The 24,838-nt window shown below is 34.4% G+C and overlaps 1 protein-coding gene across 12 annotated transcripts in view; it reads left to right on the plus strand.

Annotated features, from left to right (window-relative positions):
• Positions 1-24,838, plus strand: part of LARP1B (La ribonucleoprotein 1B) — a 125,571-nt gene that overhangs the window by 33,192 nt on the left and 67,541 nt on the right. For 8 of the 12 annotated variants that reach the window (XR_007457901.1, XM_049631161.1, XM_049631164.1 and 5 more), the window contains 3 exons: positions 797-971; positions 5,874-6,046; positions 11,454-11,819. Coding sequence is in view for 10 of the 12 variants with exons in the window: in XM_049631161.1 (XP_049487118.1) it covers positions 797-971; positions 5,874-6,046; positions 11,454-11,819 (714 nt within the window). In the remaining 2 variants the exon portion in view is untranslated. Of the gene's footprint in view, positions 1-796; positions 972-1,556; positions 1,974-3,081; positions 3,161-5,873; positions 6,047-11,453; positions 11,820-15,921; positions 16,017-23,029; positions 23,260-24,838 lie in introns of those variants that run through there. The other 4 variants (XM_049631162.1, XR_007457902.1, XM_049631165.1 and 1 more) reach the window with 4 other exon arrangements.

Genomic DNA, 24,838 nt, shown 5'->3' on the forward strand with positions numbered 1-24,838 from the left:
TCCAACTAAAATATAGCAAGTTATAACTTTTATAAAATAACAAGTATATATATTTAGTTTTTATATATTTGTATTTTTTCTCATTTAATTTTTAAAAGGTGAGTACCTTTGAATTTCAGATAAAATTCAGATCAGTAAGTATTTTATTTTGAGGAAATTTTGTTCTAGTTTTATTTTACCGTTAAATTACAGCATGTGTATTTTTGCAAAGCACTTTGGCCTAGTGGCTAAGACCTTTGGTGGTGGGTAGCTAATAAATTATGTGAGTCCTTGTATTGCCTCATACTTAGTGTATAATCTTTATGAAGTTACTTTATTTCTTTGAGCCTCAGTTTCCTCATCTATGTACCTTATGGGGTATTGTGAGGAATGTATATGTGTGTTTTTTTATAATTTAATTAATGGTGGTAGTCATTAAAATAATGCCTAAATTTTATTTGGTGATATTAAGGTAGGATAAAAAGAAATATGAGAGAAAAAAATTGACAATAAAGCTAATTGCCATAAAAGTAGTTTGCTTCTAGTTGACATAATAATCCTTAAATGCCTACTCTGTTGTGAAAACCAAATTATCTGCTGCATATTGTATCAGGATATCTGTTACCTATCACAGGGGCAAATGATTTAGAAATTTGTTCTAAGTAGTTAATTTGTGGATGCTCTTAAAAACATTTACTCTGTATAATATCTGCTAATTTCAGATTTAAAATTTTTTTTAGGTAATTAGAACTATAGGATATGCAATTTAAGTATTTTGAATGAAAGTTCTCTAGTATCTGAAAATACCTATTTATAGGCATTGAAAGATAGCACAGAAGTGGAAATTGTGGATGAGAAAATGAGAAAAAAGATAGAGCCGGAAAAATGGCCAATTCCAGGCCCTCCTCCACGTACTGTGCCACAGACAGACTTCTCTCAACTGATTGATTGCCCAGAGTTTGTACCAGGCCAAGCTTTTTGTTCACATACAGGTAACAGCTTTTCTTCTAGAGCAAGCAGTGTAATGGTGGGCTATTTGCTTCAATTTACCTATCCTTTCAAAAGGTTTATTTAGATTCAATAGGAAAATTAAAGGTAACTGAATGATTTTTGATGCTCTCAATTCTATTCATATTATCCCCTCACAGAACCATAAATTAAATAGAGATTTAAGAATTATGGGTAAATTTCTGCTCTATTCTTGTGTACTTTGTCCTGTGTGGAATTTCTGTCCATCTTCTTAGTTTTACTAAATGATTATAGATATATTGTGCCAGTTTTCCTCTTCTAAGATTGGAGTAGTCTAATAGGATTGAAATAGTTTAAAAGTCTTATACTCAAGAGTGGGCTTGACTTTAATGTTGTTACCTGTGTGCTTCAGTCCCGTCTTGTAAAGACAGGATGATCTATATTCGAAAGCAGAATTGGGGTACTGTTATGGAATTATTAAGGTTATTGATTAAAGAATTGATGGTAATTAGAATTTCCAAAAACTGCTTTAATATTAAGAATTTTTTCCTGGATCATTTTTAAGACATTCCCTCTTGGGAAAAAATGTGTGCTTAAACTTTTTTCAGTCAGGGTGATGATCTACTGATGCTCTTGGATGTCATTTGATCGGAATATGCAGAGGAATAGGTGACTCACTGAAATATTATAAACATTGGAGCAAATCGTGCTGCAGAAATGAAAGCGACCAGACTTACTTCTATGCAAGAATGTCTACTCCCAACTCCTTGTGGAGGAGGTTGGGCCACCACTACAATGGAGATAAACACCTTTGTGATGATGATGAGAGACAGACCAGAGGACTGCTGTTGTTTTTATAGGAGCCACCATTTGTGTGTAATTAGCCTGGGCTGCATGTGCTACTTTTATTTACGGTGGGAAAGTTAATTATCATTCTGGAATTATTGCAAGATTCTGTCTTTTCCTCCCAGACTTTTGTACCTGTGTCCAGATCAATAAAGCAGAAATAGGCTTGAGTGGCATTTCCTAGATTGTTAGGTCCTTTGCTATTTGATTTGCCCTTTAGTATAGTGTGCAGTCTACAACTCACATGCTGTCATAATATTTCACATGGACTGTAAGATGTATTAATGTGGACACTGAGGGATAAAAAATTTGAGAAATGAACAAGAATATTTTTTTCTAAACTCTTCAAAATGTATTTTTTATACACGAGTATATGAGACCTGCCATCAATAAAGTACTGATGGACAGTCTCACAGATATTTTTATTTAGTGTTTCTTTGGTTGTTAGCCCTCTGTGCCTCTAAACCTTGCCAAGCAAGAAACTTGGGCAGATGTTTTAAAAGTTGAAGAAAAGTGACAATTTTTAGGTTTTCTTAAAAAAGACATAATGTCTGATTGTGTAAGTTAGATTAATTTATTGTGTAAATCTGGGGTCCAAGATGACATTTTTAATCTGCTTATGAACAGGCATTAGGTGAGTTAGATAGAAATAGAATATACTTTTTCCACAGGTAGCTAAGATAGGTCAGTCAAGTTGGTGATGCCTGTTCATTTAACCATTTATGCATTATTAATAAAATTACAAGAATAAAATTACGTCTTGTACATTTTTGTGTTTTTTAAATATACACTCATTTACATCTCACATACATCTTCCCTAAAATAAATCACTGTATTTGTATGTCAAAATTTTTAGGTTCTTTAAATTATACATCAATAACTAGATGGATAATGAAGGCATATAGGAAGACAGAATGTTCTTAGAGTTATGCTGATTCACATGACATCATAGGAATAAATATGTAAATTCAAACTTTTCCCATGAATCCTCAGATTTCTGACCTTAATAATCACCTTCTGATGAGAAAGTCTCAGTTTCAATACAAAGTATATGTCACCAAAAATTTGAAATGGATATAGGATAGGAAATGTAGATTGTATTTATCTGTGCCTATAAGTAAAGAAACTTTTATCCATATCCTTTTTATCTCTAATGAGACGATCTTAAGTTTCAAAAACGTAACTGTTGATGTATACTTTCAGAGGGATTTATATGGTAAGATATTTAAACATTTTTGGTTTTTTTTCATCAAAGAAATTAAAATTTCTATTTTTCCCTCTATGGAGGTTGAATTGTGTAACATGAGTTCACCTTTGCACTGAACAGAGGACCTCAATGCACCAGAAAAAGTTGATTATGGGAATGGTAAGATGTTAATTTAAAAATTTAGGTTTTGCAGTTCTTTGGATATAGTATTACACTATCAGCTCTTAAGTAAAAGGATTTCATTCATCAAAATTGAGAGTATCGGGTACCTGACCTTCTTGGGGTTTTTTGATGTTGTTTTTGGTTTTTTGAAAAATGTGTAGGAAGATCCCTAATGATTTTTTAATAAGCTGTGAGATTTCCTTTGAAAAATTGCATAAGTATTCCTGAATGTGCCACATGCAAAGTATATAATCCTTTTAGAGCAATCTACATAATGACCCAGATTCAGGGTGCATAAGTCAAACTAGATAGATATCATGGGATATGTATGGTGATTTATCTCTGGAGAGTCAGGTTGACAATTTTCAATTAATGAAGGCAGCAAAGATCAATTTTTTTTCTATGTTCTCACAAGTTAGAACCTATAGGTGTCCAAGTATGTGTCTAATTTCTTTTTTTTTATCTGTAAGCAAGTTTAATGTCAAGTCATCTAAGTAATATTCACTCATTTGTTTTTGGAAGATGAGGGCTTTACCATTAACCCTTAAAATTTATACATATAAGGTTTGAAATCTTTATAAAAGAAAACATCACATAGAGCATATGTGTAGGTAATTATAAGATGAATACTTCCTTTAAAAAATCTGGATTTTTCTTGTCTTACCAAATTCTTTATTTTAATGTCATTTAATTTATAAGCACATGTGTTATGGATATAGTGAAACACTTGACTCGTAGTAGAAACATTCAAGTTTAGAGAGCATTTAGAAATTATTATATAATAAACTTAAGTAGGTGTTTAAGATTAAATTTCTATGTTAAAAATAGTAGTTACTGATTTCCCTACCATGTGCCAGGTGCTGTTCTAATCATTTATACATGAACTGTGCATAGTAATTTAGTTAATTCTCAGTTGCTAGGATGGTGGTTCTTAGTCTATTTTTAAAGATTTAGTCACTGCATTGAACATAGATGATTTATAGTGTTAGGAATAGGGTTCTCTGCCGTTAAGTATTTTCCCATTCCTATAACTTTTTATTTGCAGCCCAAACCTAGCATTTCACTTGTACTACCTTTGTGGATCAATTAATGATACATATACCATTAATTTAGAAAATTGTAAAGCAGCAGTGTCTAATCGAAATAGAATGTTAGCCACACATGTAATCCTAATAATTTTAATAGCCTAAAAAGCTACAAAACAAATGAAATTAATTTTAATAACATTTTAAATATTTTAATATACCTAAATATTGTTAATATAAAAATTATGGATCCATTCTACCTTTTTAAATTTTTTTGTACCAAGACTTTGAAATCTGGTATGTACCTTACACTTATCCTGAGCACATTTTAGGAGTGGCCATGTTTCAAGTGCTCAGTAGCTCCATGTGGCTTGGCTGGTGGCTACATACTAGACAATGCAGTTTTAGAGCCTTTTCCATTATGAAGGAATATACATTTAAAAAAAGTAATATAGTAATCTGGCATTTGAATCCTGGATCTAACTATGCATTCTTGGAGAGGATAATAACTCTAACATGTAGTAGATGAAGTAAAATCTTGGAATATTCTTCTCAAATCCAAAGTCCTGGAGTGTGCCTTTGCATTTTCATTTAGTAAAAAAAAAAAGATTGTTGGTGTTCATTTATTTCAGCTTTCTCCATGTAATATTCAACTTTGCAGTATTTTCAAGTAATTGGCTTTCAGGACTAAAATGATGTTTAGAATTTTAGAGTTTAAATTAGTACTTAAAATTTTTGTATGACTCAAGTACATATTGCATTATAACTTTAAACAAGTATTCTTTGACTTTAAAAAAAGATTGATAAAGGAATCAATTAGGAATTTATTTATAGAGCATGTAATTATTCTGATTAAAAGATAGTGTGGAGAAAGGCATTTTTAATTCCAACAGAGTTTTTAAATGTTTTAGGGGCACCTGGGTGATCAGTCAGTTTAGCATCCAACTCATGATTTCGGCCCAAGTGATGATCTCACAGTTTGTGGGATCAAACCCTGCATCTGGCTCTGCACTGACAGTGTGAAGCCTGCTTGGCATTCTCCCCCGCCCCCACCCTCCTTTCCCCCATTTGTGTACTCTCTCTCAAAATAAATAAAAAACATAAAATGTTTTACATTTTATTGCCAGAGCAGTGCACTTTAATGATGTGACATGCTACTCTTTATAAACAGTATTCAGTATGAGCTAAGTGGGCACACTGCATTCGGTTAAACCTCATTAAGCAAAGGAAATGTGAAAAGTAGGAATAATGGCTTACTATAGATCATAGCAGAACACTGAAGGACTGATTTTGCCTTCTATAAAAGACACATTTAGTCTGTGGCTTAGTAGCATTCAAGGTTCCATAATTTCATTATATATAATTAATAGATTTTAAGATTGCATACGGAATTGACCCCTAAATAGATGTATTGTCACAATTAGTGACTCAATTGATATTCAGAAGTTTGAATGAATGTGATCTGTGTAAGAGTTGGTGACATTGCTTTTATCTGTTATTCATTGGCTTTACTTGAATACATCATACAAGCTTTTCGGGTTTGAAAGTCCTTGGGAAGATTATAATTGAGATTTGATTTATCATGTTTTTGTGAAAAAAAAAAAAAAAACCCAAGTAAAGAAAAATAAGGTGTTTTATAAGTAAGAAAGCCATTATTTTAACTAAGTACCAACTTAAAATTTTAGAGTCTGCCCCAAATTCTCCAAGATTTGGAAGTCCACTGAACCCAAAGAAAAATACTGAAACGAGTAATCTCCAAGCAATATCTAGAGGTCTGTCTACCAGTTTGCCTGACTTGGACTCACAACCTTGGATAGAAGTAAAAAAGAGACCTCGTCCATCTCCAATGAAATTGAAGGTAAATTGTTACAAGCCAAGTGAAGTGTAATACATTTCGGATTGAGTATAAGACTACTGTATTTTGTTTGTCAAGTAAATATATAAAATTGGAAAAGTTTAAAAAATTGTAAAAATTGGAACCATTGGCCAGAAATAAAAACTACTCAGTAGTTAAAAGTAAGTTCTATTCTGTCAATTTTAAAAATTTACCTTTTACTTCTGAATATGATTTAAGATACTTTGGCCTTTTTACTTGTGACTAATTTAAATTTGAATAACTAACTCAGTGTTTTTAAACCTGACAAAATTTTCTTAAATTGTGAATTTGTATTTTAATCTCATTATATTATTTGTAACTTTGTTAATTATAAAGAGTACAGATTCTGTACATACGTGTTTTGGTAATTCTGTGTACTGTAAGTAAGGAAAAGAGAATTGATGTCTTGGAGGCATGTGAGAGAGTGAGATGTGTGGTTATGAAACAGGAGGAGAAATCCTTGATGGTAGAACTGCCATATTTTTGACTCATGGTTAGATACAAAATTTCAAATGTGATAAAAATTGCTCTGATCTAATCCATAAACAAAATGAGTACAAATAAAACTAGGGAAATCTGAGTAAGATTAATGGGTTATTTCAATGTCTTATATGTGATATTCTATAGTTTTGCAAGATGTTAATATTGGAGGAACCTGGGTAAAAAATACATAAGATTTCTGTTTCTTTTTCTTTCTTTTTCTTTTTTTTTTAATGTTTGTTTTTTGAGGGAAAGAGCGAGCAGGGAAGGGGCAGAGAGAGGGAGAAAGAGAATCCCAAGCAGGCTCCACATGCACTGCCAGCATAGACCCCAATGCAGGGTTCGAACTGATGAAATGGGAGATCATGACCTGAGCTGTCACCAAGAGCCAGATGCGTAACTGACTGAGCCACCCTGGGGGTCTTAGATCTCTATTTCTTACAACTGTATGTGAGTGTACAATTCTCTCAAAGTGAAGTTTACTAAAAATAAATGGAAACAGTGGTACTCAAATGAGTCTGATGTATAGGGCCAGCAAGTTGGTAATGGAATATAGTTTTAGTAGTGGAAAGAGAATTATATAAGATCTAGGGCCTTCAGTTTTATGGCCAAAGAATATTGGTGACTTTAGTAAGATCTGAAATGTATTCTGATATTACAGAGTGAGGATTTGGCTTGGAGGAAAGCTGACTATAGGTTCTGGGGGCCTAGATATTTCAGTGATACCTGCTGAGGTAGGTTACTTATCAACAATGTTGCCAACATACTTTAAAAAAAATGACCTTCTTAAAATATATATTCTAGAGTGGGTATAGTTCAGAGATATTTTTATTTAGAAATCTGAAAGCATTTTTCCACTGTTGTCTTGGTCAGTTTAAAATTTAGTCCCTTTAGATTTTTTGTATCAAGTCAATTTGTTGTTGAGGTTTTAAGATTATTTCTTCATCCCCCCCCTCTTGAAATTTCAGATGATATATCTTGGAATTGGTCTATTTTTATTTATTTGTGCTGAGTATTTATGTCCTTTATTTTGGGGAAACTCATGTTTCTCATTTTTTCAACTTTTGGTATTCCTTTTCATCTAATGTTGGACCCCCTGGATTAATCGTCTGGCTATTGTTTTTCTGGAGTTGGGGATTTTAAAAAGCTTCTGTATTCTGATATTTCCATCAATTTTTTTTAAGCCCTTGTCTTTTAGGGTGATGATTATCTTTTAATATGTGGTGATTTTTAGTTGATGATTCATAATAATTATTGGTAAATTGGTATGGACTTCTGTTGTGGCCTTGTAGATATCTGCTCATCCAGAAGCCCTTTCTCCACCTGAATGTGAGGTGTGATTTTGCACACTCTTGGTTAAGTGTAAAGGTCCTATTAACTTAGACTTCTAGACCTTGGCAGAGAATAGTCATGCTGGTTCTGAGTCCCCAGAATTGGTAAAATCAGTACTTTTCTCTGGGAGGTAGGATTCCTTAGTGTACTTTATTCACTGGTAAAATTACCTTATCTTTGTCCCCCTTAGCTCTGGTTTAGAAGTTTAGAATAATACTGGAATGTGTTCAATGTCTATCCAGTTCTAGCGCTAAAACATAAGCCCTCTCTTGGCAAATCTTTTACTTTTTTTTTTTTTTTAAATGCTTATTTGTATTTGAGAGGGAGAGAGCGAGAGATAGGCAGAGAGAGAGAGAGACAGAATCTGAAGCAGGCTCAAAGGTCTGAGCTGTCAGCACAGAGCCCGATGTGAGGCTTGAACTCATGAGATGTGAGATCATGACATTTTGGATGCTTAACCAACTGAGCCACCCAGGTGCCCTGGCAAATCTTTGACTTTGTTTAGAAAGCAATTCTTGGGCTTTTAGTTGGGAGCAGGTTTTATAGCTTCATATTTTCAGATAAGGGTATGGGACTGACTGTTCTGGCTATGTCCTGTAGTTATTTTTCCAGATACCCAATTTGATGGTTGTCACGTAGTCCATTCTTGCTCATTGTACTTACCATCTCAAAACTTTCTAGGACCCCAGTGGAACCAACAGTGTCTTTTTTTCTTTCTTTAAGTTTATTTATTTTTAAGAGGGAGAGTGTGAGCAGAGGAGAGGCAGAGAGAGAGGGGGAGAGAGAATCCCAAGTGGTCTCCACACTGAGTGTGGAGTCTGTTGTGGGGCTCAGTCCCTTGACCCTGAGATCATGACCTGAGCCTAAGTTGAGAGTTGGACGTTCAATCAACTGAACCACCCAGTCCCCCATTTTTTATGTTTTAGAGATAGCACATGAATGGGAAGGAGGGCAGAGGGAGAGAGAGCAAGCGAATCTTAGCAGGTTCCCTGCTCAGCACAGAGCCTGATGTGGGGCCTGATCCCATGACCCTCGGATCATGACCTGAGCTGAAATCAAGAGTTGCATGCTCAACTGACTGAACCACCCTGGTGCCTCGCTGTCTTTCTTGTTATAGGTTCTAAGTTGCTGTTTCCTCTAGTCTTGTTTATTATCAATATAATGCCATTTGCTTTCTGCTTTCCAAAAAATCAGAACAATTTCTGATCTTCTGATAGTATAATACTTGTTTTCATATTGACATGGATTTATTCTTTCCATTACTGCATATCATTATTGCAAGTAAGTATGGTCAGTCAGTTCATCTTGAATCCCAAACCTTTTGTCTCTTCCTCACAAATAAAAAAAAAATTTATGTTTGAAACAGAAATTTAAATACAACTGATATAAAGTAAAAAGTAAGAGACTGTGTTCAGGGTTTACCATTCTTAACAGTTTGGTATTTATTCTCAAACTTTTTTCACGTACTTGCAAATGTTAATAACAGGATGTATAGTCTCTGTTTTTAAATATATTCACAGTGTGTGTGTGTGTGTGTGTGTGTGTGTGTGTGTGTGTGTGTGTGTTTAAACCACTTTATTGACGAATGATTGACATACGAAAAGCTATACATATTTAATGTGCACAACTTGGTGAGTTTAAGATGTGGCTTTTTTTTTTTTTTTTTTTAATTTACATCCAAGTTAGTTAGGATATAGGGCAATAGTGATTTCAGGACTAGATTCCTTAATGCCCCTTACCCATGTAGCCCATCCCCTCTCCCAAAATCCCTCCAGCAACCCTCTGTTCTCCATATTTAAGAGTCTCTTGGGGCGCCTGGGTGGCGCAGTCGGTTAAGCGTCCGACTTCAGCCAGGTCACGATCTCGCGGTCCGTGAGTTCGAGCCCCGCGTCAGGCTCTGGGCTGATGGCTCGGAGCCTGGAGCCTGTTTCCGATTCTGTGTCTCCCTCTCTCTCTGACCCTCCCCCGTTCATGCTCTGTCTCTCTCTGTCCCAAAAATAAATAAAAAACGTTGAAAAAAAAAAAAAATTAAGAGTCTCTTATGTGTTGTCCCCCTCCCTGTTTTTATATTATTTTTGCTTCCCTTACCTTATGTTTATCTGTTTCGTCTCTTAAAGTCCTCATGTGAGTGAAGTCATATGATTTTTGTCTTTCTCTGACTAATTTCACTTAGCATAATACCCTCTAGTTCCATCCACATGGTTGCAAATGGCAAGATTTTATTCTTTTTGATTTCCAAGTAATACTCCAATGTGTGTGTGTGTGTGTATACACACACACACACACACACCATATCTTCTATATCCATTCATCCATCGATGGACATTTGGGCTCTTTCCATACTTTGTCTATTGTTGATAGTGCTGCTGTAAACATTGGGGTGCATGTGTCCCTTCAAAACAACATACCTGTATCCCTTGGATAAATACCTAGTAGTGCAGTTGCTGGGTTGTAGGGTAGTTCTATTTTTAATTTTTGGAGGAACCTCCATACTGTTTTCCAGAGTGGCTGCACCAGTTTGCATTCCCACCAGCAGTGCAAAAGAGATCCTCTTTCTCCGCATCCTTGCTGACATCTCTTGTTGCCTAAATATATTCACAGTGTGTTAAAAGTTAGTTTTCTTTTTGTTTGTTTTGTTTTGCTTTGTTTTTAGTTAATAACATCATGGACAGCCTTCCATTTACTAGAACATTAGTTCTGTCAGGGCAGAGTTTTTACTTATTGTATACCCTTTCCTTGAACCGTGCCTGGCTCACAGTGAGGACCCAGATAATTATTGACTGAATGAATATATACTACATTAATAGGAGTTCTCAAAGAAAGGGATTGTATAGGAGAGTTAGCATTTGCTAAAGGATGAGGATTGGTCATAGGATGGCATAGGAAGATAATACTGAGAAACCTATTTTCTTGTGTTGAGAGTTTTGGAAATCTAGACTAGTTTAGATTTTAGAAGCTCTAGGATCTGAAAGTTTGGACTTGTTATGTCACCTAGTAGGAAGCAATTTTAACTTTTTCAGGAAGGGCAAAGTTCAACAATTGAGTACATGTTAGGGTAAATTTAGTGAAAACCAGGCCACACTGAGTGGAGGTGAAGATTGAGCAGAGGGATTATCTAGGAAACCTAGTTAATGGCGTTAATGTAATTGCAAAGGTTCAGACTAGCAAGTCTGACTGTTGAATTTAGAAGTCAAAAAACCTTGATTGTTCTAGTCCTGACTAGTTCTGAAATTGTGGACAAATTAACTTCTATCTCTAGGCCTTTTTTCCCCTCATCTGTAAAATGAATTGCTGTGCAGTAGTGGATGAGCTAATCACCATTCTAACTCTAAAAGGAATCTTTTAGATTAATATAACCCTCCTTTTACTCAATTTTGTGTTTTTCTTTAGCGTTAGACTTAGCGTTTAGCAAATACTTTGTATTTATTGGGCTAGAATACTACTGATTTGATTTTCTTTTATAATTTGCCTGCTGACTAGTCATTGAGCATGTTAGGCTTCATATTACTTGTAACATGTGATTTTTTTAAGTGATTAAAAAAAAGTGTGTATATAAAATCCCACTTTCTTCCCTTAGGAATCAGCATCTCTGCCTGAAGAGGCATCAAATCAGCTATATCCTTCAGATGAACAAGAGCAAGAAGAACTTGACTTTTTATTTGATGAAGAGATGGAGCAAATAGAAGGACGAAAAAACACATTTACTGATTGGTCTGATAATGATTCAGATTATGAAATTGATGACCAGGATTTAAACAAGATTTTGATTGTAACTCAGACACCACCTTACATGAGAAAACATCCTGGAGGAGATCGAACGGGCAACCACATGTCTCGGGCAAAAATTACATCTGAACTTGCTAAAGTCATTAATGATGGCTTGTATTACTATGAACAGGATCTATGGATGGAAGAAGATGAAAACAAACACACAGCCCTAAAGGTAATTGTTTCTGGCCAACAACATCTTTCTACTGATACTAGTTTTTTAAATATATGTTGCTCCCTGTTTTTCCTAAACTTAAGGCTTTATTTTATTAAATTTTTAATATAAATAAACAATATTTAATATGAAAAATTCCTGGAATATATCTGACAGTCATAACCTGAGATACTATTTTATTTTATTAAAATGACAGTGGAATGAATAATTAAAAAAATTAGCATTCACTGGCTAAAACCCTTTTTTCAGGTGAAAATAATTAGAAGGCCCTTTCTAATAAGAAGGAAAAAAGTTATGGACAGGCTTAGTTTATACGCTCATTTCTTACCCTGGCCTATAATTACTCCAGCTCTATGAGCAAGGTGTTAGAGAAGGGTTACTTTTGCTGACCCCTTTCATCCTTCACTCCTTAGTCTATGGTGCATGCTCTATGGTAGTGGAATTTATCGTGGTCAGGGATGGAAGATTAAAATGGCTGATTGTCTCTTCTTGTCCAGTCACTACTCTGGTGCTAGGGGTGCTCTTTGAACCTTGTTTGAATTTTTTATTCTCTTGCATTTCACCCCACATTCTGGATAACTAACCTATCCTAGTTATTAAGGTAAAATACAAGAGCATCAGAATATTATTTTAGCTGTCTGCATTCCTTTGATATCGATTTTAATGATGTAGATGGGGAATAAATTGGATATTTTTCTGCCATTAAAAAAGTTAAATATTTGTTTTTAGGATATAATAATGAAGGAAAAGTTGTGTAACTGTACTATGCCAAATAGAAGAGAGATCTTGGTCAGAAATAGTTAGAGTTGTAGGAAGAAAAGCCTGCCAACTAGTGATTGAATAGAAGGGACTGGCTGTCCCTGGAGGTGTTCTTATCATTAACAAGAAGTGTACTTCCCTTCTTGGCTCTTCATTTCTTTTTCTTCATGGAATTTCCATCATTGCATTCACCTCTTTACCTTCTCTATTTGTTGCCTTTTTGGAGACCATGCCTCAAGGTATTATAGCTTTCTGTGAATTAAGAGCCTGAGTAGTTCTTTCTGTCCTGCTGTGGGAAAGGAAGTGTGTTTTTATAAAGTTTCTTGGTTGAAAGTCTTTCCTTGTCTAAGCATTGCTATTTTATTTGTGATACTTAGGTTCTGTAAGAAATCTCTAAATCCTTTTTGGAACAGAGCTAGAAATTTAATAATAGGTTACAATTGCACTCCTTCCATTCCCTGTCTCCACTGTGCTTTGTTCTTCACCATCTACCATTCTGTATATTGTACTTCCCTTCTGTTTTGATTGCATGGATATGAGATTTATGAGGATAGGAATTTTTATCTTATTTTGTGCACTACTGTATCTCTGCTGCTAGGACAGTTCCTGGTGCATAGTAGTACTCAATTCATATTCATTAAATGAATAAATAAATTATGGATTAAACATTATGAACTAACCAGAAAAAAGCTAACCACTGTATATAATATTGGTTCTGTGGGAAAATTTTTTGAGTTCCAAATAATGAACTCACAAGTCACCTTGAGAAACATGCTATTTGTAGGTGATTACTTATTTGCTTTAACTAATGTGTAGACAAAAAAGCCATGTGTTAATTAAAAACCAGCATCTGCCTTATCCATGAAATATTAGGGGAAAGTAATCTTGGCTATATGACTCTGAGCACTATGGATCTGTTCATAAGTATGTTGTATTTTAGCGTATGTACATTGGTCCCTATGTACATTCTTATCACCTTATTCCCCTTGTTTCTAATTCTGCTCAACATGTAATTTCTTTTTAGAGTTGTACTTTTCTTGTGGGTCTGCTTAAAGGGAGAGAAAACAATGATTTAATATATATTTTTTAAACTCCTACTGTGAGTCAGACATTGTGCTAGGTCCTGGGCATGGAATGGGAAGATAACAGTAGGGTCTCTACATGCCTGGTTCTTACAAATAATTGCGAGGATAGACATTAAAATAAGCTCACAATAAGTATTTAATCATAAATTATAATAAATGTTCTAAAGGAAAAGAACAGGATTCTACTGGATTGGGTTGTCAGGGAATGCTTGTGAGAAAGTCACAGTTATAGTGAGGTCTGAACTATGAGTAAGATTGAACCCTGCAAAGAGTAGGGAAACCATACTCTGGGCAGAGGAAACAGCAAGTGGCAAGGATCTGAGGGAGGAAAGAATTTGGTATATTTGAGGAAATGAAAAAAAAAAAAAAGCCTGTTTATAGTATTATATGAGAGGACAGATATGACAATGTAGGCAGAAGTCTGATCATATATGGTTTTGTGGGCCATGTTAGATTGGAATTTATCTAAAATTCAAGTAAAGTATCTTGGAGAGCTTTACACAAGCAATGGGACATAATCTAATTTTTATTAAAAAAAAATAAGTCTGGTTATTATGGTGGAGAATAGAGTAGAGATAGGTACAAGGGTGGCAGAAGAAATCTACTTGGGAGGCTATAAAAGTAGTCTTGGAGATGGGTATTTGTAACTTAAGGTAACTTGGTAACCGAGGAACTGTAGAAATAAGAAAACCAGATCTGAGCTCTCAGGAATCATTGTTTAGGAGTTGTAATAGGAAAAGTGGTGATGTGGAAGCGTAAAACTGACTTCAAAAGGAAAGAAAAATCGGATGTGTCAGGAACTGGACATATAGAGTTAGATGTAAATGAAAAGAATGCCAAATTGACAGGGTAGTTTGGTGATATTTTTTGACTTTGCAAAAGGAGTTTTTGCTGGATCCAGAAGTTACATTGAACTGCACTGGACTGAGTATAGGCTTTCTGTTTCTGGCATGCTCTTACTGGTGAAGACAACTCAAATGGCCTTTTAATAGATGAGAAAACATCTACTTAAAATCCTTGAAGATCAGCAAGATAAGTTATTAATCAGAATGAAACCATGGACAAATATGGAGTATTGAAGTAGTGTTGCCCTGGAGACCATTTTGGAATTTGAGGGATTTGAGGAGTTCAGCTTTGCAGAAGCCATCCAAAATAAAGGGGGAAAAGACACAAACCTAGGGCTCAGCCAAAGTTGGGGATTCCATCAAGTCGTCTTCCTATTAAATTGGTACCTAAAAGAAATACATCCTCAGTGGAAGAGAACTTGCTTTCTCATCTATTCCTCTGGGGGGGCTACAAACAAATTTCCCTACTTGTGCTGAGCAGAATAAGGAGAAAAAAAATGGCTTAGAACTTATCATGCAACTTAAGTTCATACTATGTGGATGACTAATGTAACCACTAGTCATGAATTTAAAGTGATTATGGCCTGCTAATTTCCCAGAAACCTAGCAGAAGCCAACATAGCTCTTTTGTATGGACATTAACTTTTATCCTAGACCTCAAATAATTTACTCAAGTTACCTTAAAAGGAAAGTGAGCAGCTCACAAAGTTAATAATCAGACATGGAAATGTGGTACCACATGTAAGAATGAGCTAAAGTAACAGCAAAACCATACCCTGAAATAATTTAGATATTGGAATTTTATTTATTTATTTATTTATTTTTAATGTTTATTTTTGAGCTAGAGATACACAGAGCTCAAGCAGGGGAGGGGCAGAGAGAGAGGGAGACACAGAATCTGAAGCAGGCTCCAGTCTCAGTGCTGTCAGCACAGAGCCCGATGTTGGGGCTCGAACACATGAACCATGAGATCATGAGCTGAGCTGAAGTCGAATGCTTAACCGACTGAGCCACCCAGGCGCCCCTTAGATATTCGAATTATTAAACAGAATATGGAGTAACTATGTTTACTGTGTTTAAAGAAATAAAAATATGGGTGGGGAAGAAGAAATTCTAAACAATAAAGTTCCTAGAACTTCAAGTAAAAACAGTTAAAGTTGAAATCAAGAACTCAATTGAAGGGATTAACAGCAGATTAGATACAATTAGAGGGTCAGTGAATTGGAAGCCAGCTTTACAAGAAATTTCAGAGATCAGCACAGAGAGGCAGAGAAATAGAATATATGAAAGGGTATGTAATGTTACTCTAGAGAGTCTTTGCTATTACTTACTACATTTCAAATCAAGTTTTGTAGAATTTACCATCTACTGGATTTTATTATATAGCTTTTTATTTCTTTCCTTTTTTTTTAGCTTTTTCTGAAAAGTTTTAAAAAAGGAAGAAATGTGGAATACAGAGTGATAGAAATGGTCTAAAATGACATTTAATCAGAATTTCAGAAGGAAAGGTGAGAGAAAATGGGGCAAAGTCAGTATTTTACGAGGTGATAACTAACACTTTTTCTGAATTGAGGAGAGGTACCAGAGTAGAGCAGCCAGGGGGGAAAAGGCAGATTACATATAAAGGAAGAAGAGTGACTTGGTCAGCTGACAGCTGACTTTCCAACAATTAACAGTTGAATGCAGTACACAGTGGAATGATGGTGTTAATATACCAAGGGAAAATAACTATCAACCTATGATTGTATGTCTTGCAAAATGTCTTTCAAGTAAAAGGGTAAAATATGAGAGAAATTGTAATTCAGAAAGCCTCACCAAGTGAAATTGTAAAGGTAGCATAATGATTTCAGATGCCAGATATATAGAAAGGACTGTAGAGCAAAGCAAGAGATAGGTGATAAATCTAAATATTAACTGTATAAAACAGTGTCTTACAGATTTACTATAACATTAACCCAAACTTGGAGAGAGCAATTAATACTATTTAAGGGTACTTTAATGTTTTCATGTTGCAGTTTGAAGGATACCCTTCAAACTATTTTTATTAAAACATAAAATTAGAGGGAATAACCATGAAGCTAGGAGAAAGGGAAATGTGGAATAAGTAGGGGCTTCCAGCACAACAATAAGGTAGATTTAAACCCAAATATTTAGAGAAAAAAAAACCAATAAATATTGTCAGAGTATATATAAATAAAATCAGTTGTGTTATTTACATGTGACATCAAAAAGATAAGAGAGCAAAAAAGTTGAAAAGATTGGAACAATATACACCGTAAAGTACTAATAAAAAAAAAAATCAATCTGTAGATGCAGTGTAAACCATATCAGTGTCCTAACTGGCTATTTTGCAGAAATTGATGAGATGATCTAAAATTATATTGAAATTCAAGGGACCCAAAATAGCCAAAACAATCTTAAAAAAGAACAAAGTTGAAGAATTCATACACAGTCCTTACATTAAGACAGTGTTCTTACTAGGATAAGCATAGACATACAGGTCAGTGGAAGAGAATTGAAAGCCCAGAAATAAACCCTGTGTCTATATTCAACTGACTTCTGGCAGAAGTGCCTAAACTATTTATTCAAATAGGGAAAGAATAGTCTTCTTAATAAGTGGTCTTGAGACAAGTGGATATCCATATGTAAAAGAGTAAATTAGATGCCACCCTAACTCACCATGTACAAAAATTAATTCATTTGATTTAAACATTTAAATATAAGAGTAAAAATGATACAACTATTGCAAGAAAACATAAAATCTTTGACTTTGTATTTGACAGTGGTTTCTTATACCAATAGCATAAGAAACAAAAGAAAATTGGGTATCATAACTTTAAATTTTGTACTTCATAGTACACCATGAAGAAAATGATAGGGAAAGAAAAAAAAAAAAAAACCAACAATACCATTTACATTAGCACCTCCTCCCCAAAATAAAATAATGAGGTATAAAGCTAATAAAATAGGTACAAGATCTATATGAGGAATATGATAACTCTGATGAAAGAAATTAAAGAACTACTAAATGAGACAGGAAGACTCAATATTATTAGTTTTCCCCAACTTGATCTGTAGATTCAGTGCAGTCCCAATCAAGATTTCAGGAATTTATTTTGTGGATATTGATTGATTAACTGATTCTAAAATTTATGTGGAGAGATAAAAGACCAGAATTGCCAATACAGTATTGAAGAAGAGTCAGAGAACTGATACTGCCTAACTTCAAGAGTTACTATAAAGCTACAGTGATCAAGACAGTATGGTATTGGTAAAAGAATAGACAAATAGATCAATGGAACACAATGGAGAACCCAGAAATAGACTTGCAGTAATGTAATAAAACTGATCTTTGACAAAGGAATAAAGGCAATACAATGGAGAAAATATAGTCTTTTCAACAAGTGGTGATGGAACAACTTTACATCCATGTGAAAAAAAGTGAATCTAGACACAGACCTTGTATTTTTTCACAAAAAGTAACTCAAAGTGGATCAGACCTACATGTAAAACACAAAACTATAAAACAACTGGAAGATAAAAGAGAGAAAATGTAGATGATCTTCAGTTGGCTGATGACTTTTTAGATACAACTCCAAAAGCTTGATCCACAAAGGAAGAAATTAAGTCAGAGTTTTTCTAGGCACATAATGGACTGTATCCAAAGTATACCCAAAAAAAAAAAAAAAAAAAAAAAAAAATCTTAAATCTTCAACAGTGTGAAAACAACCAGATTAAAAAAACAGGCCAATGAGCTCACCAAAGAAAGTTATATTGATGGTGAATAAGCACATGAAAAGATACTCTATATCATATAATTAGGGAAGTGCAAATTTAGACAGTGAGACACCACTACACACATGTTAGAATGGCCAAAATATAGCTGAAAGCATCCAATGCTGGTGAGGATGTAGAGCAACAGGAATTTTCACTCCTGTTGGGAATGCAAAGTTGTACAGCCACTTTGGAAGACAGTTTGTTTCTTACAAAACTTTTCTTACACATTCTCTCTCTACACCTTTCTCTCTGCCCTTCCCCTGCTTGTGCTCTCTGTCTCAAAATAAATTAATAAAGTTTATAAAACCAAAAACCAAAACTACTCTTGCCATACTATCTAGTAATTACCTTCCTTGGTACTTAACCCCAAAGGAGCTGAAAACTTTGCATATGTGGGGTGGGCTGGTTGGCTCAGTCAGTAGAGCATGTTCCTCATTTATTTATTTATTTATTTTATTTATTTTTTTAATGTTTGAGACAGAGCCAGAGAAAGAGTGCATGTGGTGGGGGGAGGGGGGGTGGGGAGTGGGCGGCAGACAGAGGGTGACACACAATCTGAAGTGGGCTCCAGGCTCTGAGCTGTCAGCACAGAGCCCAACATGGGGCTTGAACTCAGGAACTGTGAGATCATGACCTGAGCCGAAGTCAGATGCTTTACAGGCTGAGCCACTGAGGTGCCCCAAGCATGTTCCTCTTGATCTTGGGGTTGTGAGTTCGAGCCCCATGTTGAGGGTAGAGTTTACTTTAAAAAAAATCTGCATATGAAAAAACTTAAAAAAAAATAAAAATCTTTACAGTAATTTTATTCATAATTGCCAAAACTTGGAAGCAACCAAGATGCCTTTCAGTAGGTGAATGGATAAACTCATATATCCAGACAATGGAATATTATGTAGTGCTAAAAAGAAATAAGCGATCAGTGGAGGAATCTTAAATGCAAATTACTAAATGAATCCAATCTGAAAAGGCTACATATTTACTGCATGATTCTAAATATTTGACATTCTGGAAAAGGAAAACTATGAAGATAGAAGGAAGATCAGTGATTGCTAGGGTATGGGAAGGGAATAAATGAATAGGCAGAACAGAGAGGTTTTTTAGGGCAGTTAAAATTTTCTGTATGATAGTATAATGGTGAGTACATCTAATTATACATGTATCAAAACCTGTGGGATGTACATACCAAGCATGAAACTTATGCAAACTATGGACTTCAGGTGATTATGATGTGTCAGTGTAAGCCCACTGATTGTAACAGATGTAACACAGATTGTAACATGCAGAATGGTAAGAGGGGGAGAGTCTGTACTTTTTCACATAATTTTGCCGTGAATCAAACTGCTGTAAAAACACTAAAAAAGCAAGTTAGAAGAAGATGTTTACAAATAATATTTTTAATAAAGGACTTATATTTGTAATAGAGAACTCTTATAACTCAATAATAAAAATACAATCCAATTATTATTAAATGAGCAAATAATCTGAATAGACTTCTTTTCCAAAGAAGATACACAAATGGCTAATGAGCCCATGGAAGGTTGGTTGACATCATTAACCACCAGGGAAATGAATCAAAATCACTATGAGACACCACCTTGTACCTACTAGGATAACTATAATAAAAAAGATACATGCACAGTTGGTGATGATGGGGGGAGAAATCAAAATCCTCGTAGACTACTGGTTAGACTGTAAAATAGTTGAGGGTATTTTGAGGGTATTATGCTAAGTGAAGTCAGTCAGTCAGAGAAAGACAAATATATGACTTCACTCATATGTGGAATTTAAGAAACACAACAGATGAACATAGGGGAAGGGAAGCAAAAATAAGATAAAAACAGGGAGGCAAACCATAAGAGACTCTTAAATACAGAGAACAAACAGGGTTACTGGAGTGGAGGTGGGTTGGGGAATGGGCTAAACAGGTGATGGGCATTAAGGAGGGCACTTGTTTCGATGAACACTGGCTATCATACGTAAGAGATGAACCACTGAGTTTTAACTCCTGAAACCAAGACTATAGGTTAACTAACTTGAATTTAAATTTAGAAAAAGAGTGTAAAATGGTCCAACTGTTTTTGGAAAGCATTGTGGCAGTTCTCAAAAGGTTAAACATAGATTTGTCTTATGATCTAGGAATTCCTCTCCTAGGTAGGTACACAAAAGAAGTGACAACATATGTCCACACAAAAACATGCACAAATGTTAATTGCAGCACTATGAAAGTGGAAAGAACCCAAACAATCATCACCTGATGAATGCATAAACAAAAAGTGGTATAACCATATAATGGAGTAGTATTTAGCAGTAGGAAGAAATGAATACATCCTGAAACATGAAAACATTATGCTATGTACCACATATTGTAAGATTCTGTTTGTATGTTTGTGTGAAATGTCCAGAACAGACAGAAATTATATTGGTGGTTGTGGGGCTTAGGTTGGGTGGAAATATTTCCTTGGGAGGAGATTGAGAGTGATTGCTAATGGGTCCTGTGTTTGTTTGTTGTTGTTGTTTTTTTTTTTTTTTTTTTTGAGTGATGAAAATGTTGTAATTTGATTTTGATTATGGTTGCAAAATTTGTGTATACTAAAAGCCAATCGATTCATATGCTGGGGTAGATTGTACCATATGTGGATTATATCTTTAATAAAGTTTTTTTAAAAAGTCAGTGCTACCCAAAGTGATCTACAGGTTCAGTGCAATCCTTGTCAAGAGCCCAATGGCATCTTTTGCAGAATTAGGAAAACTAGTACTAAAATTGATATGGAATCTTATGGGACCATGGAGAGCCAAAAAACAAGTTTTAAAAACCATGGAGTTAGAAATACCGCATTTCCAAAAAGGAAAGAAAAGAAAAATATCACATTTCCTAATTACAGAACTATAGTAATCAAAACTGTGTGGTATAAGCATACAGACCAAGATTAAATGAAGCTGAATAGAGCACAGAAATAAATCCTTGAGTTGACTATATGACCAAATGATTTTCAGTATGTGTGCCAAGATCACTAAATGGGAGAAGACAATTTCAACAAATGGTGTTGGGGAAACTGGTCATCCACATGCAAAAGAGTAAAGTTGGAACCTTCTCTTAACATCATATGTAAAAAAATTTTAAAGATTAAAGACTTAAACCTAAGGTATAAAACTAGAACAAAACAGGGTGAAGCTTCATATTTGATTTGGCAATCATTTCTTAGCTATGACACTAAAAGCATATGTAATAAACAGATTGGAATTCATAAAAATCAAAAACTTATGTGTATTAACTTATCAGAATGAAAAGGTCAGCTGCAGAATAGGAGAAATATTTGCATATAATCTGATGAGGGGTTAATATTTCTGAATATATAAAGAAATCACAACAACTCAATAAAAGACTCAGTTTAAAAAATGGGCAAAGGATTTGAAAAGCTGTTTCTCCAATAATATACAAATGTCCAGTGAACACATGAAAATATGTGCAGCGTCACTATTCTTAGAGAAATGAAAATCTAAATCACAATGAAATATCACCTCACTCGTTAGAATGGCTACTTTCAAAATAAAAAGTAAAACCTAGGAAATAACAGTTGTTGGAGAGGATGTAGAGAAATTAGAACCCTTGTGCATTGTTGGTGGGAACATAAAATGATATAGCTGCTATGAAAACAGTATGGCAGTTACTCAAAAAACTAAAAGGATATTTGCACAGCCATGTATTTAGCAGTAGTATTCATGATAGCCAAAAAGCAAGCCAATTAAATGTCCATCATCAGATTAATAGATAAATAAAATGTGGTGTATACATATAATGGAATATTATTCACCCTTTAGAAAGGAAGGAAAACTGTCACGTAATACAACATGGATGGTCTTTGAGGACATGCTAAATGAAATAAGCCACAAAGATACACTGGATGATTCCATTTACAAATGAAGTAGTAAGGAAGCCAAATTCATAGAAACAGAGTGGCAGTTGCTATGGGGGAGGGAGAAATGGGGAATTGTTTTTTTTGACATTTTTTGAGAGACAGAACATGAGTGGGGGAGTGGCAGAGAGAGAGGGAGACACAGAATCTGAAGCAGGCTCCAGGCTCTGAGCTGTCAGCAGAGATGAAATGGGGAATTGTTAATGGGTATGGAGTTTTAGTTTTACTAAATGAAAAAAGCTTGGTTATCCGTTGCACAACAGTGAATATATTCAACAGTACAGAACTGTAAACTTAAAGATGGTTAAGATGGTGAGTTTTATGTTTTTTTAAAATTCTAATTAAAAATGAAAATTAGAAAGCCCATCTACCTCCTAAATAAAAAGTAACGCAAAAAAGCTTTTGTATATATATTGATAGCAGAATAGATTTACAAAGTAGACTTGAAAACAAAACATTACTAGTGCTAAAGAGTGTCCTTTTGTAATGATTAAAAGTGAAGAATCTATCAGAAAAGTATATTTTAAAATTTAATGTATTTAATATCAAGTTTTCAAATATATGAAACAATTGATGGGACAAATCCAAAGTCAGTTTGTCTCTTAAGTAAGGAATAACCAAGCAATAAAAAATGAGAGTAATTTGAGAAACAATTCTCTACCAAACCTCTGCAGAGTGCAAGATCTCTCTGTGCTTATCTGTAGTACTTTGACCTTCAGTGGTATATAAAGTGAATTTCAAAGCATTAATATTACATAAAACACTATTGGTGGAATTAAGTTAGTGTTTAAAACTTAAAAAGTAAAGTAATAAAACCCTGTATGTTTCAGAGCAAAGATACATGTTAAATAACTCACCAGTTGAAGAAGAAATCATAGTGGAAATTAGAAAATATAAATGGATTATTAACTGGATTTAAGAGGTGCACCGGATGAGAAAAGCTTAAATGCAAATATTTGGAAAAATGCTTGAAATTAATAAGCCGATCACCTGTATTATCTTTGCTGTATAAAACATTTCCCTTAAATCTCAAAGGCTTAAATAAAAACTTCTCACATTGCTTGGCATTGGCTATGGGTCGGCTATTGCTGCTGCTGTGTGTGTCTCTTCTCATTTTGGGGATTCATGCTGAAAGAGTAGCCACCATATAGCACTTGCTTATTCATTCACATAATGGGCTGAGCTAAAGTGTACAAATGTATTTTAAGTTGCTGCTTAGATGTTCTTTATGTAATTTCCTCACATTTGATTGGCTAAATAATGTGGCTAAGCTTATGGGGCTGGAATGTATATTCTCAAAAGGCATGAAAGGTGAATATGCATAATCCCCTAATCTAGAAAATGCAGGCTTTGAACAATAATAGAATCTGCTATAGCTTTCAAAAAGGTAAAAGTTAACAAAAGAATTAACAAAATAAGTCCCCATAAAAGTATATGGAAGTAAATAATAATTAGATCTAACACTAGAGAATTCATCATACCAACACTTAATTCTTTGAAAAGATTAAAATTTATGAAGACAAAGAGGAGGAAAATGTACTTATTTTCACTGCAGTGAAAATGGGGTTATGATTACTGATTATGGTCAAATTAGGGAAAATTTTCTACAAAAATATGTAACTTACCAAAACTTACTGGAAAAGAAAATTGATATAAACTTTTTTTTTTTAAGTTTATTTGTTTTGAGAAGGGGGAGGGGCAGAAACAGAGGGGGACAGAGAATCCCAAGCAGCCTCCGTCCTGTCAGTGCAGAGCTAGATGTGGGGCTTGAACTCACAGATCGTGAGAGTCACAACCTGAGCTGAAGTCGAGAGTCAGGACGTTTAACTGACTCAGCCACCTAGGCGCCCCAATGTAAACGATTTTTATAAATCTGAAAACTTGGCTTTATTAGCAAGGTTTTCTGAAATTGGAATAATTCCAACAGTGCACAAGTATTTCTAGTGAATAGAGCTAATAGTACTCAAATATTTGTTGAATGAATGGAGAAAAAAGAAATACTACACTTTATTAGAAGAGCATAACCTTGATAGCAATACCTGGAGAGAACATGAATGAGAAATTCAAGAGAATATGAATGAGAATCAAGCATTACAAGTTATCTGGGTATAAATATTTTAAACTTTTGTCCAAATTCATTGTTTTTAAAAAAAGAATAACCAGATTTTTATTTCAATAGTGCAAATTAATTGTAAATCACCTTGTGAAGTTGAGAAATTAGTCACTGCAATTCTCGTGAACAGGTTAGAGAAAGATTGTGATCACCTTAATAAATGCAAAAAATACATTTGATAAGTCAGCATGCATACTGGAGGTATTTTTTGCAACAGAGAAATAAAATATCTTCAACCTCATAAAGGGTTTCTGCAAAACCTCCTACAAAACAAACGTTCTGAATGGTGAAATGTTGAAGCTAATCTCTTGCAATCAGAATAAGACAGAGATTCTCACAGTCAAATCTATCAAATACATTGGATATCCTTCTTAGACCAGTAAGGAAAAACAACCAAAATAAGGTTAAGAGCTAGAAGGAAGAAGTAAGCATGATTATTATAAAAGAAAATACAAAGGTATGGCTAAGCCCAGCCATGTTCTTGCAAATGGCAAAGATTTCATTATTTTTCATGGTTGAATAATAT

Source organism: Panthera uncia, chromosome B1, assembly GCF_023721935.1.
Source record: "Panthera uncia isolate 11264 chromosome B1, Puncia_PCG_1.0, whole genome shotgun sequence".
NCBI lineage: Eukaryota > Metazoa > Chordata > Mammalia > Carnivora > Felidae > Panthera > Panthera uncia.